The 15233-nt window shown below is 36.0% G+C and overlaps 1 protein-coding gene across 1 annotated transcript in view; it reads right to left on the bottom strand.

The window, feature by feature from the left end:
* Window positions 1–219: 219 nt before the first annotated feature.
* Window positions 220–15233, bottom strand: part of LOC145987302 (NADH-ubiquinone oxidoreductase 49 kDa subunit-like) — a 30142-nt gene continuing 15128 nt past the window's right edge. The window contains exons 6-10 of the mRNA XM_083121816.1: window positions 13830–13949; window positions 12327–12456; window positions 11441–11537; window positions 8920–9060; window positions 220–383 (exon numbers count right to left, since the gene is read on the bottom strand). Of these exons, the coding sequence (XP_082977942.1) occupies window positions 346–383; window positions 8920–9060; window positions 11441–11537; window positions 12327–12456; window positions 13830–13949 (526 nt within the window). The 3' untranslated portion in view covers window positions 220–345. The remainder of the gene's footprint in view (window positions 384–8919; window positions 9061–11440; window positions 11538–12326; window positions 12457–13829; window positions 13950–15233) is intronic.

The raw sequence follows: 15233 nt of genomic DNA on the forward strand, positions 1-15233 counted from the left end.
TCAATAGTTATTGTCCATCCCTTACAGAATGTTGATAAAACTGGTTGCTCTGAAATCGAAATCCTGTGGTTCAATTCCAAGTGAGGGCACCCTTTTCTTGGGGTTCATATTCAACTTTCAACCTTAGGTCCAATTCCACGCTAACCAATCTGTGAATAAAGTGGCCTGCAAATAGTATTGTGTCTCTCTCCAAGTTAGGATGGAATCAATAACACACTATTTAAAAGGTTTTTCATAACTTTACTAATCAATATTTACAAAAGGCAGAATTATGCCTTAACAAAACAAACATGTATTGACATGCCATCAATACTGGTGTACACATATGCTGCATCTAGGCTTCACCTAACGATCAATTTCACCGAACACAACATCCAGCGTACCTGTAAAAGAAGTTACATACTGTGAATTCAAAACTGAAATCAGCTAAACATCTGAACACAAAGAACATACACACAGGTACCAAAATATAGAATTTAAGTTACTTTTTGCTTTAAGTCCACTTTATGCACAGATAGGCTAATCAGGACTGGAACTACAGTTTAAGGTGGAATCCAAACCACTATGTACCTTCCCTCGAAATAAATAGTTTTAAAATAAAAAAAAATATTGTACACTATTTTGTTCATTAAATAGCACCATTTCTTGCTTATAGTTTTTTTCCCTCTCTCTTTTTATCAGATTAAGTTTTAGCAAACTGGGATGTAATGTTGTATTTAAGGACCTTTGGCCGATACTAGCGAACCCTTTTTTTGAAATTGAATCTCCTTTTAAAAAAACCACTAGGACAATTCTGAAAAATTACATCTGTTTAGAATTTTTCCTGGAGCATTCCCATGAATCTTCATGTGGTGTGTTTACACTATTGTCTACATATTCTCAATAGATTCATGGCTGCAAAAGGAGAGGTAATTTTAAAAATGGCTTCCAGCCTAGGCTTAAGAGCCCGTATCACCGCTGGTGACGATACCTAAAAAATAGGTTCTTGCGTCGACCTTCTGTGCTCGAACAGTCAAGTGTGTGGCATTTAAATTTTACTGAGTTAAAGTTCAAATATGAAATTAGTTATGTCGCGAAGCCTTTTTTTAAATACATTGTTTATTACGTAGTTTTCCTTATCTCAATTTCGTAAAATTCACTTGCTCGCCAATTGTATGTAATAACTTAAATCAACATTTTAACGCACAAGAAAGCTTCAACTGTTCTTCTACAGCAAAGAAATTAAACTGATCTTACATAATTTTCTTTAGAATGTCTGTAGTTTTTCGACGTACAGAGCAATGTATGTAAATTTTAACTTCGACTTTTCTAAGCTGGTCGCGCTAGCCGTTTCCCCCTCTGTACCGCTCGCACTCAACCCCGCCCCCCTCCACACTCCTCCGCCGTCCCTTTTTTCTTTCACAATCGGCCAGTCTTCCAAGAAAACCGCATGCTGAGAGCTAGGAAAAGAAAAAAGAAGGCAGAGGAAGGTTTTGGGGGAGAACCATGGTTTGGGCGATGCTTGTAAACAGTTCTTCACTACGCTATATCCTAATACTAAATCACGATGGGGTTGTAGTGCAATGACAACAGTGAAGGACGGGGGATTTCCCCAGTATATTGTTCACAAATGGGAAGGGCTGGTTGCACAGACTCAAGTACACCTTTACAAAAGGTTTGCCTGCAAAAGAAAAATTGTGCCAAATTATAACTTCTTTTTTGTGAGAACACGAAAGTCCATTACCAAGGGATTTTTTTTAGGGGAAAGGTGACTTTACTCAAAGTTTTTAGGTAAATATTGTTTAAATTCTATCTGGTGGTGGATTGTCAACCAGCCACGCAAATGAATGACTTTTTAGCTGTCGATCATAACAGTTGGGCTGAAAAGTTCGTAGGTTAACATAGTAAAAAATATTCTTTTGACAAAATTCGATTTTATTATTCAATATAGTTGCCTTTGAGGGCGATACAATGATTATAGCGGTCATACAATTTTTCGATGCCATTTTTATAGTACGATTTCTCTTTAGCCTCAAAATAGGCCTCACTTTCGGCGATTACCTCTTAATCAGTGCTAAATTTCTTTCCAGCGAGCATTCTTTTAAGGTCTGCAAACAGGAAAAAGTCACTGGGGGCCAGATCTGGAGAATATGGTGGATGGGGAAGCAATTCGTAGTCTAATTCATATAATTTTGCCATCGTTTTCATTGATTTGTGACAAGGTGCATTGTCTTGATGAAACAGCACTTTTTTCTTCTTCAAATGGGGCCATTTTTTCGTGATTTCATCCTTTAAACGCTCCAACAACGCTATGTAATAATCTCAACTATCTCGATCAACTTCACTTTACTATCATTTAAAATTATTTTGTGGACTTTTTTGATGTTTTCGTCGGTAACAGCCTCTTTGGGGCGTCCACTGTGTGCATCGTCTTCGATGCTCATTTCACCTCGTTTAAATTTAGCAAACCACTTCTCAACGGTTGATTTTCCTGGTGCAGAGTCCGAATAATGTTTATCAAGCCAAGCCTTGGCTTCAACAGTATTTTTTTTTCGCCAAAAAGCAATGCTTTATTAACACACGAAATTCTTTTTTATCCATTTTTTCGCAATAACAAAAGCTGCTTCACTCACAATGCTATATCCCACGAACTAATTATCAGGCAGCTGTGAAATTTATACACGTATCTTTTGAAGGTTAGTACTAAGTAAAAATCACATGGATTTAATTCTAGTAACGCCATCTATGAGTCAGCCTACGAACTTTTCAGTCCAACTGTTAAATAAGTTCAATGAACGTTCATTGTCAGTTTGAGATATTTCTGAAGGTCAATGGTAAAAAATACTTTATGATCTGTTATGGAAATAGTGATATTTTTAAACATTTTGAACATCCGTTCAATTTAATTTCGAATTTGACTCCTTTCATGATTTGTAAGTAGGGGGATAAAATATATTTATTTAATACTTTACTGCGTTATTTTATCACCAATTACATATATATATATATATGTAATACAGTCAGACCCAAAGAAGTCACAACATAAGATAGTTCTGTGTCATCATATACAAAAATACTTTTAGGCATAGGTCTTATGTAAAATAGAATACATTAATTATATGTTGTTTTTTCTTTTCCAAAGACATTATTTAGTGGAATAATATGACAGACTTACTATTGATAATGACCATACAAAACACACCATAAAAATTTCATTCACTTTCAACTTTCTGGGGCCGGCCAAAGTGGGAAGTGGTTAGCACATTGCGCTACGATGCCAGGGGTCCCGGGTTCGAATTCCGGCTTGGCCACGGATGTTTGTGAGTGTCCATTCATCAATTTCATCATATCATCACTCATCCCCATCTTCGCAAATTGGCCAAAAGTGGCACAAAAAGCAAAGTAAAATAAAGCAAATCAATCAACTTTCTGGATATACAACAAATAACACTATTTCTGTATAAGGAATTTTAGGCGTGCTCAGATCCTCCGATTATGGGGAGCAAGAGCCTTGATAAGAGTTCAGCTGACAAAATAAAGCCCTCATTCCATCTCACTGTTTTTATTACATTGATGGGAACAAAACAGGATCGTGTGTGTCCCGACCCACCTAAAATCACTTTATTAGATGAATTTCCACTTCAGTGGCACCATTGTTCTCTGCTGGCACTTTATTTTCCATCTCTGTCGTGGTTTAGTACCGCAAATTCAAAAGAACTACACATAATTTATTCATATGCAATATATGGGCAATTTATTCTGCAGACACACACAGATAATACAACTAAAGAATAAAATATGTGGAGGTCTTAATAAGAAATTTGCTAGTGGGAGAGTCCAATTACATAGGAAGTAATACACTACCCTTTCCTTACGTAGTTACTTGGAACTTTCGTAGGTTTGAAAATAGTATTTACTTTTATTTCTATAAAAGCATAATGTTGTTTAAGAACGGTTATTAGATTCCTCTGCACTAAATTTCTAAGTGATACTATTAAGGGGCAACTTCTCCCTTCCCCCCGTGTGAATACTTTTTTGCTGAAATGGGAAAATGAACCACATCAAGAAACTAATAAAATACGTCTGTTTTTATGAACAGCTGCAGAATTATCTACAAACTTGTTGAAATTCACAGTTTTGCTAGCTTGTACTCATTGGACGAAATACATACAGCCAGGGACGGTGCTACAAGGAGGTTAGGGGGGATGAAACCCCAACAACAGATCTAAGCTCCCTGTAGCCCCCAGATTTTTATAGTACGGTAGACACATTGCGATCGAAAATTAAAGAAGTAGAAGCTATCTTAAGTAATATTTTCCATTATAAAACTTCCCTTAGGGCAAGGCCACTGTAATGTTCAAGTACATTTCCTGCTTTTATAAGATCACAAGATTATTACAACGTGTTGTACGTAAAATCATGGTTGGAGGTGGCAGCTGCAGATCTGCATGGATCAACAACGGACATTGATTATTTAATACGTACTAAGTAATTGTTAAATCACAAGTCTCCAAACTTGCCAAAAAAATTTACAGATACTCTGCTGCCTATCTGGTAGGTGGATGTGTTCAGTGGCTGTGGGATTGCTGTTTGGTTGTTGGAGGGTCAAACGAGGATGATAACTAATACGATGCCTACGAAGCTAAATGTTAACAATTATTATCCTATGTAAATCATGTCACTATTTTTGGAACGAGTGTTAAAAATTAATTTTTATAAGTTGGAGGATGTTACCAATTGTATTGTGAAGGTAACACTGAGAGAACAAACATATTTTCACTGCAAATTCACCTACACTAGGAGACAAAGCATTGACTATCAATATCATTGACATAAATCAATGGATACAGCTGCAGCTCTCGCACTGGGCAGATGTGATTAGTAGTGAAAATCACTACCAATAGTTTTATATGTGTTTCACATCTGATTCTTCTCCATGGAATAGAAATTGGCCACTCGGCATAAATTATTTTCCAACATCATAAATAATAATTTATTAACATGTAGACCTAGGCTTACAAGGAATAAAACTGCCCAAGCTTGCTGATTCTTGCACTAAATTGCAATGTTTAGTTGCACAAAGGCTAATCGGGACAAACCTACAGCCTATAGTGGAATCCGAGCCACTTAATTAAATGTGCCTAACCGTGGATCGAACTCGTGACCCCTTGATTACAAAGCGTCATTATTACCGCTAACCGAGGCGGGAAGGTTCACTTATAATCTTTCTAATTATTAACATTTAAGTTCTGTATTCTTTAAATTCCTTAATGTCATATTTTTGCCTCTCGGATGTTCTCAATAACAAAAATAGATGTAACGATGAAAGGATTGAGAAAACATCGCTGACAATTATGTTCATTGCAAATACTCGAATGAGAAACTACAATCAGAAAAACTGTCCCCGTGGCGGAGTGATTAGCACATCGCACTACGATGCTAGAAGTCCTGGGTTCGAATCCCAGCTTGGGTATGGGTGTCCATTCATCAATTTCATCATATCATCACTCATCCCCCATATTCGCAATTAGCCAAAAGTGACAGAAAAGCCATGTAAAGTGAACCAAATCAATCAATCACTACAAACAGAAAATAAACTTGACGGTTCTTGAGATGTTGAACGTCCTCCAACTTTCAAAAATTCATTTTTCACACCTATTCTGGAAATTGGAAACGCCATTTGTAGAGGATAATAATTTTACACATATAACTCTATGTATAACCTATAGAACCAAATAACAATCTCACAGCCACTGAATAAATCCACCTACCAGGTAGGCAGCAGAATATCATGTCAATTTTGTGACAAGTTTGGTGACTCATGATTTAAGAATTTCTTAGTATCAAATGATCAGTGGCCGTTGTTGATCCAGGCAGATAAGCAGTTACCCTGCCCTTTCACGATTTTAGAACACATCGTAATAAGGTAACATCTTCCTGAAGTAGGAAATGTACTTGAGCATTGTAATGACCTTTATGAAAGTTTTATAATGAAAAAAAAAATATCTTGTTTCGGTCGAAATGCATCTACTGTACAATACAAATCTGGGGGCTAAGAACTATTTTGACGGACGGACTCCAACCCTCACTACCCCCTTTAGCGCCATTCCCGAAGTTCAAAAGTCCTCTTGAATTTATTAAAGGAATATGTAGTTAGTTAATGGTGTCTCCATCTTCTGTGACCAGAAGTCATCATCCCCGTGAATAATTTCAATCCGTAATCCCTGCGGTGTCCACAAACCAAACATGCAATATTGCCTTCTGGTCACATGCAATTGGCCTTGTACTTGATAATAGAAATGGTGATTCTTATTCACATCACCGATTGAACGTTTGTCTTTGCTCACGTTCCAGAATGAACATTTCCTTTGTAGAATCAGGTCTTCGGGTGATATCAACGCACCTGATGATGGACACTTTACCTCGACCAAACCATCTCTGCCTATTACTCCATCAGGAGTTGCTCCTAGGAATGCTTTGAGGGGATCCACGAAGAGTCCACACTCTTCAACTTTCACACCCATTTTTTCTTCCAGGCATTGGATGGCAGTATTCTCATGACTTCTACCCATATCATGGCGTCAGTATCAAAATTCATATAGAGGAGAGATGCCACTAATTTCTCAAATGACATGTAAGGCTTACGCCTACACACAGCACCAAAATTGGAGGATGTCAACAGCTTCCTACGAATTTCCTTCCAATGTCAGCTATTTCTTTGAAGCAGAGTTCGGTTTTCCAGATCTTGTCTTTCCTCATCTGTAGAAGGCAAAGACACCAATGACATATTCCAAAGGTGTCATATCAGGTGATGGTACATTTGGTCCATAACTAATTTCCATGGGTGTCACATTCTTCACACTTCGGATGGAGCGTTTCTTTATCAAAGTTTTCTTTCTCGCTTCGCTCGCGGTACCTGCTTTTCTTGCAGTCTTGTCAACTTCCGAGCCGTAGCTAGGAAGTAGCGGGAGTTGGCCCTGGGCGCCCAACAATCTGATTGAGAAAAATTGTAAAAGAGAATGCCATGCCGTCCCATGAAATTTTTTGCACCGTATTAAATCAATACTGTTTTCAACTTTCAAAAATTTGGATCGAAAAATTTTCTTGCTCGCTTCGCTCTCAGTTTCTTTTCTCCAATACATTGTAAATTACCAGAGAGAAAGTAAGAACAAATAAGTAATTCAGACAGTTGCTGCTATAACAGTTTGGTTTGGAGGAAAACGAGCACTCACATTTCAGAGACAATCTATATAATTTTTGCTGTTGGTTTGTTAAGGGGCGGATGAATAGATTATGTAATGTATTTAAATAATATCTTAATACCTATGTATATATATACTGTATATATAATATACACACGCGGGCGCACGCGGAAAAAAACAACAAAAAAACACACACACACACACACACACCCACACCCACACACCCACACACACACACACCACATCAATGCAAAAAACTAAAACAGTGAGATAAAATGAGGTTTTTCTTTCCCGATCCCCCCACCCTTATCAGAGGGTCTGCGCACGCCTATGATGTTGGTACCTTCTTCTAATAATAAAAACAAATTAAAATAACTGTAATATTAAATTAATAATTAAAATATTAATTAATATTGTTATTACATGAATGGGGAAAAGACACCATAAGAATAGGAATATAACCGCACGTATTCATTATCTAGCTCATGAATAGTTAAGATCACTTCAATTTGTATAAAAACAACTGCCCTGGCAAGGTGATTGTGAAACAGATAAGGAATTGAATATTTATTGAATAACGAAAAAGGATGTTAGATCCATTTGACGAAATGAAAAGCTCTTAATTTAATATTTAATCATATTACTTAAGTAGTGGTGTGCATAAATCTTATTTGATACAGTCATCCAAAGTTGTTTGACCCCAATGTAATCCTTCCCTTAGAATATGTTTGACGGAAATACACCTCTCTCGATTATACGACAGATGCTAAACAAAACAAGCATATTTACATTATTTAATTTTAGTATTTCGTACGTCTCTCGTGGAAGATTCGGACTCCCTGGACACCCCGCCTCCCCTAAATAGTCCTTGGCTCTATTACATGTAAGTTGTATTGCGATGTTCGGCAATGTGTGTTTTTCTTCTTTCAGACACTCGGAAAAAGTTTTGTCTTGTCACAGAAAACCTGTCGGGGTTATAAACATGAGGGGCTGAAAAAAAAAAAAGGTCCGTTATGGTCAGACTCTGGCCTGCATGAGTGGGGGGAGAGTAGCAGACAGGGAACCTTGTGGTCTGCTTCTTTCGACAGAGAAACCCTCCCCCCAGCAAAGTCTCAATAGGTCGGTCTCCCATGCAATGGATTTGCCTTCGAAGGGGGAAATGGAATCAATATTGGTAAGAAGAATAAATGACATCTGTCTGCTGCTTTTTTCGAGCAATGCTGATACGGGCTCTTAAGGAATAAACTGACCTATTATTATTTTTTTGTAATAAGAGCATGCTACTTCAGTAGTCTATTAAACAGCATTGACTTCATACGCATGGACAAAAAACTGCCTGGAAACTAGAGATTTGTATATTTAGGTACATATTTGTGTAAGTTCAGTATTCTTGTTAGAGATATACTGATATATCGGTTTGTATGGCTTGATTTGATTTTTTATATTTAGCATTGCCTTTCTGCCACTTTTTGACTAATTGTGACGATGAGGACGAGTGATGATAAGATGAAATTGATGAAAGAACAACATGGAGAATATGCAGTGGGTTGGAGGTGCCTACGCAAATTATCCTAGTTGGGAGATGCTTCAAGAGAATTTTCTTAACTATGGAATAGCAACACCCACTTTAAACACTGCTGCCCCCCTGAGAAAAAATCCTGCGAGCATTCTTCACTGCAGATCTAAGCCTACAACCTCCTAAATATGATGTAAGTGTACTAAGTTTTACTGTTCTTACCTATTATAGCTACTATATCTGCTAGCATGTAATATTTCCCTATCTTCTCGGTTGCTGCCAGATGAGCAAAGCCTGGAGCCTTGATCTTACATCTGTATGGCTTGGTACCTCCGTCCGACACAAGGTAGACACCAAATTCACCTAAAACACATCAAGAGATTAAAAAATATATAAAAATATGAACATTTTCGTTAATTCTACATCCAAATAGTGTGGCTAAAGTGAATTTTGTAATTAAATTATGGGCATATTCCATTACTAGGCTACATATTTTTGGTGAATAAAAGATCATGATTTTGAATTTGATATAAAAACTGGACACTTTCGGGATCAAAAGTAGCATATAAAATGGCATTTCGTTGTTAAAGTGGTGAATATAATTCTAAATTTAACTTAAAAACTATTATTACACAAAATAAACATTTCCCTTTCAATAACACATTATTTTCTTAAATGTAGTTATTAGAGTATTAAGTTTATCCCTGTGTAAAGGAGTCCACTTTTGTTTCTCAAATATTTACAGCAGATTACGTAACTCCCAGGACGATTCAGACTTCACAAAGTGGTATGTCAGCAAATAAACTCAATCTTCTGTTTAAGGGTTTGTTTCCCATTTTGCAGTTCATTTCGTGACAAAACATGGTACGAAAATGTGCATCACACTTTCCAAAAACAGGAAAAATTAAAATTGCAGTGTTATTTCCCATTTCCATCAAAAACAAAATATGCATATCTCTATTCATTACTACTGCATATTTGCAATATACAATTCTGAACAATAATAAACATTCAAGCATAGGTCCCAGTTGAAACCAGTAGAAGTATGAACATCTGTGTCACATAAATAAATACTACCAATAATAATAATACGAACACCATAAATATGCAACAATGCTTGTGAAACTTGATATACATAATTATGAGGAGAATTTCACCACAAATGACATGTCAAAATATCATAGAAAAGACAACCTCATGCAATGTTTCACCACCATAAATGGTAAAAAAAGATGCAATGACAATAGTCTGTGTGTGGACAATGGTCTTCTTTTTAGCACTTATGAACAACTTTTACAATTTATATAAAACAATGTAAAGTTACTCTGAGAAGTGAACCCGGGTAGGAAACATTTCTTGTTGCAGTAAAGATTACTTGTGCCAAACAGGAGAGCCATGCGGAGACATAAATTAAGAATAAAAGCAAACTTTTAGAAATTTACAAAAAGAGGGGATGTCAGTTTATTAAGGTACTTCCACCTTAACAAAGGCTACGGCCCGGTGAGAGGGTTTCCAAGTTGAATTCATTTAAGGCAAAATTAATTTAGTAATAACATTTTTAAAGGGGTAAGCAATAAATGTCTTCTACAGTGCGTTCAATTTAAAAGCGGTATGGAGAACAAATATACAATATACAAAATATACAAGTAAGATTTTTAAAGAAATGTTGAAAATGATGACTTTGTTCTTGAATACACATGTTAACACGTTTTTCCATATTTCTTGCAACATTATGGAGGACATCTACAGTTATACTCCTAATTTCTTCAGTGATGTGGTGCCTCAGCTCTTCTAAGGTGTGTGGATTCTGCCTGTATACTTTTTGCTTCAAAACCCCCCACAAGAAGTAGTCCGGACTTGAAAGATCTGGGGATCTGGCAGGCTACAGTCCCTTTGAAATAATCCTGAGTCCAAAGAAATATCTTAACATAACCAAAGTCTCATTGGAAGTATGCGGAGTTGCAACGTCGTGCTGAAACCAGCTCTGACGTTCCTCTGGTTCCAACATTGCAACAAACTGCATTATAATGTTTTGGCGAATTTCACTATCTATTGTGTTCTAAAAAAAAATGGGCCCTACCACTCACCGCCTGGATATGGCACACCAGACACCAACTTTCTGAGGGTGGAGGGGGAAGTCCACGAACAGATGGGGATTGTCAGAGCTCCATGTTCGATAATTTTGTAAAGACAAGTAACCATTCAGGTGAAAACATGCTTCATCGGAAAAGAACACGTAGTCCAACACAGTGATGTCATTCCCAATGAAGTCCAACCATTGACAGTAGTGTACAACATTAGGGTAGTCAATTTTTTTAATTCTTGAAAAACTTGAATTCGATATGGATATAATTTCAACATTTTCCTCACTGCTGTATGGGCTGATCCTACAGACATTTGCGTCTCCTGGCTTAGGCATCGTAAAGGTTTGTGGAGAGATCTTGTCATTATTTCATTAACATTAGTCACTGCCTCTTGTGTTAGTACAGTCCTCCTACGTTGGTGTTTCACGTTACATACAGACCCTGTCTCACGGACAGCAACATAACATAACAGACATTAACATAACGGACGACAACAACAAAAACAAGACTCAAATATACCTACGTACCGCTTTTAAATTGAACGCACTGTATCATTATATGCATTCATGCTCTTCATGGGGCAGTGTGGACATCACAATAATGTTATGAATTAATAACAACACAATATAATGCATAAGTAAGTAAACATATGTACAAACCTTTGGGAGCCTCAATAGCTGTGTATGTAGCACCAGCCGGCACTTGGTACCCTTGGGTAAATAACTTAAAGTGATGGATGATGGCTTCCATGGATGTCTGGAATTGAAAGAAAACAATGGAAGAAAATACCTTTTCTGCCATTACCAGAAACACTGTTACTGCCATTTAAGAAGGGATATGAAAATCACCCATTTATTATTCCACTGATGTATTTTGAAGTCCCTGACTTACAGTACATACAGTTCACGTCTGTTAATAATGTATAGTCATTGTAGCCATTGTTACAAGAGTCTCCATGAAAAGAAGGACACTTCACTTTATACTATGCTGTTTTCAATACAGCAGCTGCAAAGTTACTCAAAACGATCAGATATCAGTACATTTAGAAACATTAAAAAATGGAAATCTACATTATGCAGAAAATCAAATAAGCAATAAAGAATTTCACCGTATACTTTGTTATGTTTATCAGATGATGACAATGATAAAACCAAATTACTGAAAAAACGTTATGTATTTCATTTCTGGGGTAAAAACTAAAACAATTAAGCATTCCTCAGAACACCAGGCAAAAACTGAGACTGTCCCAGCAAAACTAGGACATCTGCAATATGCTTTACCTTACATAAAAATGCATTTTTAGACATTAAATTTACGTTAGGGTACATACAGTAGGGTATGTGAATTTTATCATTTACGCTCATAAAATAGCCTAATGGGAGAATTTTACCAATCAACTGATATGCCTACTGCACTTTGAAAAATGCAAAGTAACTTTAAAGTATTGGAATGTGGCATCCGTTGTATCAATCTTTATTCCTCATGTCACTTAATATGATGCATGTTCAATGAGTAAATGAACTTCAAGCTTTCTCTTCTACTGACCTTCATTTCAGAGCGAGATGGAGTTGATATTTTCGCATCATCAGTCTTTATTTCACCTGGAGGCATCTTGTTCAGGCACTGCTCAATTATGTGTAGTGACTGCCTCATCTCCTCCACACGACATAGATACCTGCACCATGGACACAGAAAAAGTGTCATTCAAGTTAAAACAATGACACACTAGTAAAATGAAAAAGAGCAGTAAAGTAGAACATGACCCATTATAAGACTGTTGCAAGACACTATACATGCTACCTCGTTATATATATTAATGTCGGGTTGAAATTTTATTAAAATAATAACAATTGCTTCCACTTTACTCAAAATAATAACATGGTAGCAAACAAGGTTCTCAATAATATTGGCAAAAAGAAATTCCCTAGCTTTTTCAGGTTTTTTTTTTACATAAATTTCCACAGATTTACAATAATCTGAAAAGTTAATCACTTGCCTTAAAATTATACTTTTTTTTTACAAAAAGACTGGTTTTCAAATTCAATTCTTTTCTTACTTTGGCAATGTAAGCTAGTCTTATTACCAATAATACATATTTAATGCAAAAAAGTGTTACAAAGATCAGAAAACACAATCAAAGAACTTTGATTTTATTATCCCAAGCAGACTACATGGAGCTACAAATGTTAAAAAAAGAATAAATTGATGTAACACATGTAAATGTAAAAAATGTTTAAGCCCAAGCTGCATCTAACAAAAAAGATCCATACAAAGTTATCTAAGCAACTAAAAGGTACAGTTTCCTTCACAGATATACACTTGCTTGTGTCCGACTAATGCTACAAAGGTGCCTATGGAAGTATTACTTTTCTATATACATTAGAAACATGGTAGAGATTCACAATAATCTGAAGCAATAAAACTAAACAAAACAACACCAAAAAAAGAAATAAAAATGTAGCTGGCAATGTGCCCCGTAGAGCAACAGCCCAAGGCAACACCTAGCGACAATCTATGATTCACACAATGGCATGACACAGCTGCACGGAAATGATGTAATGTCCTTAACCGGAAGTATAATTTCTTTGAAATGTTAAGTTCAATATCATTTCACTGTTTTAAACCTAACAATATTGTTACTACTGTAATGAGCAACAACAGTACAATATTCATAAGAATACTGTATATCTGTTTCACAACCTGTAATTTTTTGTTGTACTGTATTTTCTTTCACTACTTCAAATTTTTCCTAGATTATTCTGTAAGTACTTTGTAAATCAATAGTCTTGGTGCTATCCACTACTGTACTGTGGCACAAAGCACATGAATGGAAAGGAGGAATGTAGTGATAGATTATTAAAAAAAATGTTCTCCACACAACATATATGGGAGTATAAACACATTAAAAATCAACATGAAAAGCTGCTTGAATCTGCCACATGAAGAGAAATACATAATCTAGAATATATCAGAGGCCTTGGTTTTTTCCAATATTCAAAGCAGAAATGTGCACTATGCGGAATGATACCACATGCCCTTAAATCTTACCTATCGTAGCAATCTCCCTTATTTCCGATGGGAACATCAAACTCCATCTCATCATAGGCATCATATGGCTGTGACTTCCTTAAATCCCACTTGATTCCAGAACCTCTCAACATCACACCGCTAAACAGAGAAACAAGGTTAGCATAAAGCCCAGCAGGATTTTAAGATTACTTCAGATTTTCAAATAAGAAAATGATTTAACTCCATTGTTTGATTGCCTCTTTCATTTGGTGCAAAACAAAATGGAACAAAAAAAAAACAACAACAGTACATTCTTTACTTATAACCAGGAATGGACCTGTAGCAATTTTTTTCCAATAGTAATCAATCACACACTAATATGAAATTTATACACACACATTTTGTTTTTTGACGAAAATACAAAATGTGAAATAACATGTTATAATATTCATTCTTCGCGTCTTTGAAGATATGAGGTACATTTTCTTACAATGTTCTATTATAGTATGATGCGAAATAAACTGCAAAATGCAAAATAAACTCTCAAACATGTAATTTAGAGTTTATTTACAGACACAACACTTTCTGAACTCTGAATTATTCCAAGTGTCATGCAAAATCAAGCAAAGTTGATGTACAATTAAAAATAAAAGTATACTTGTGTAATAAGTGTAGCTTTTAAGTTAAATTTAAGAACATATTCACAATTTTAACAAAAAAATGCAATTTTACATCTGTTTTTCACACAGAAATCTTCATCTCTTAGTCACCACAAATATGTGGCCCTAATAATTGACCATTCTGATAACCATATTCCATCATCCAAATACTTCATTCACTTCTTTAAATAATTTAAGCAAATAGGCTTTGCTTAGAAAAACGGACAATGAAATGTTTTCAAGAAAAACACAATAGTTATTAAGAAAACAAGAAAAATTAACGTGAAAATTTGTGGCAAAAGATTTTGAACACGTTGATGGCTTCAGATACCTAGGGTATATCATAAGTAGTGACAGAAGCTGGAGTCAGCAAGTCAAAGTGAGAATAGCAAGGGCGAAGGAAGCCGTTAGAAGTCAAATAACTAAGGAAGAGACAAATGATATGTTTTGTGACAAGTGTGGCATTGGATGGTGTCACAATTTCACACCTGAAAGCTAGACAGAAGAAAGGAAGCTTTAGAAATGTGGCTACAGCGAAGAATGGGGTTGTTGAAATGCAGTGGAAGGAGTTGGTTAAAAGAGAGCACTACTGAAAATGATCAAGGAAAGGAAATTGGTTGCGACACCGGCTCAGAGGAACTGAAAGAATGGTTAATGGAGAAAGAATCAGGTAAAGAAAATATTAGCTGAGGCAGATGAAATTAAGTGGATCCTCTATTGCCATGAAGCGTAAGATGTAATACCTGTTTTCCTCTCCATCAATGTGAAGTAGAAACATGATGGG

Source organism: Lepisma saccharinum, chromosome 4 (assembly GCF_977018435.1).
Source record: "Lepisma saccharinum chromosome 4, izLepSacc3.1, whole genome shotgun sequence".
Lineage (NCBI taxonomy): Eukaryota > Metazoa > Arthropoda > Insecta > Zygentoma > Lepismatidae > Lepisma > Lepisma saccharinum.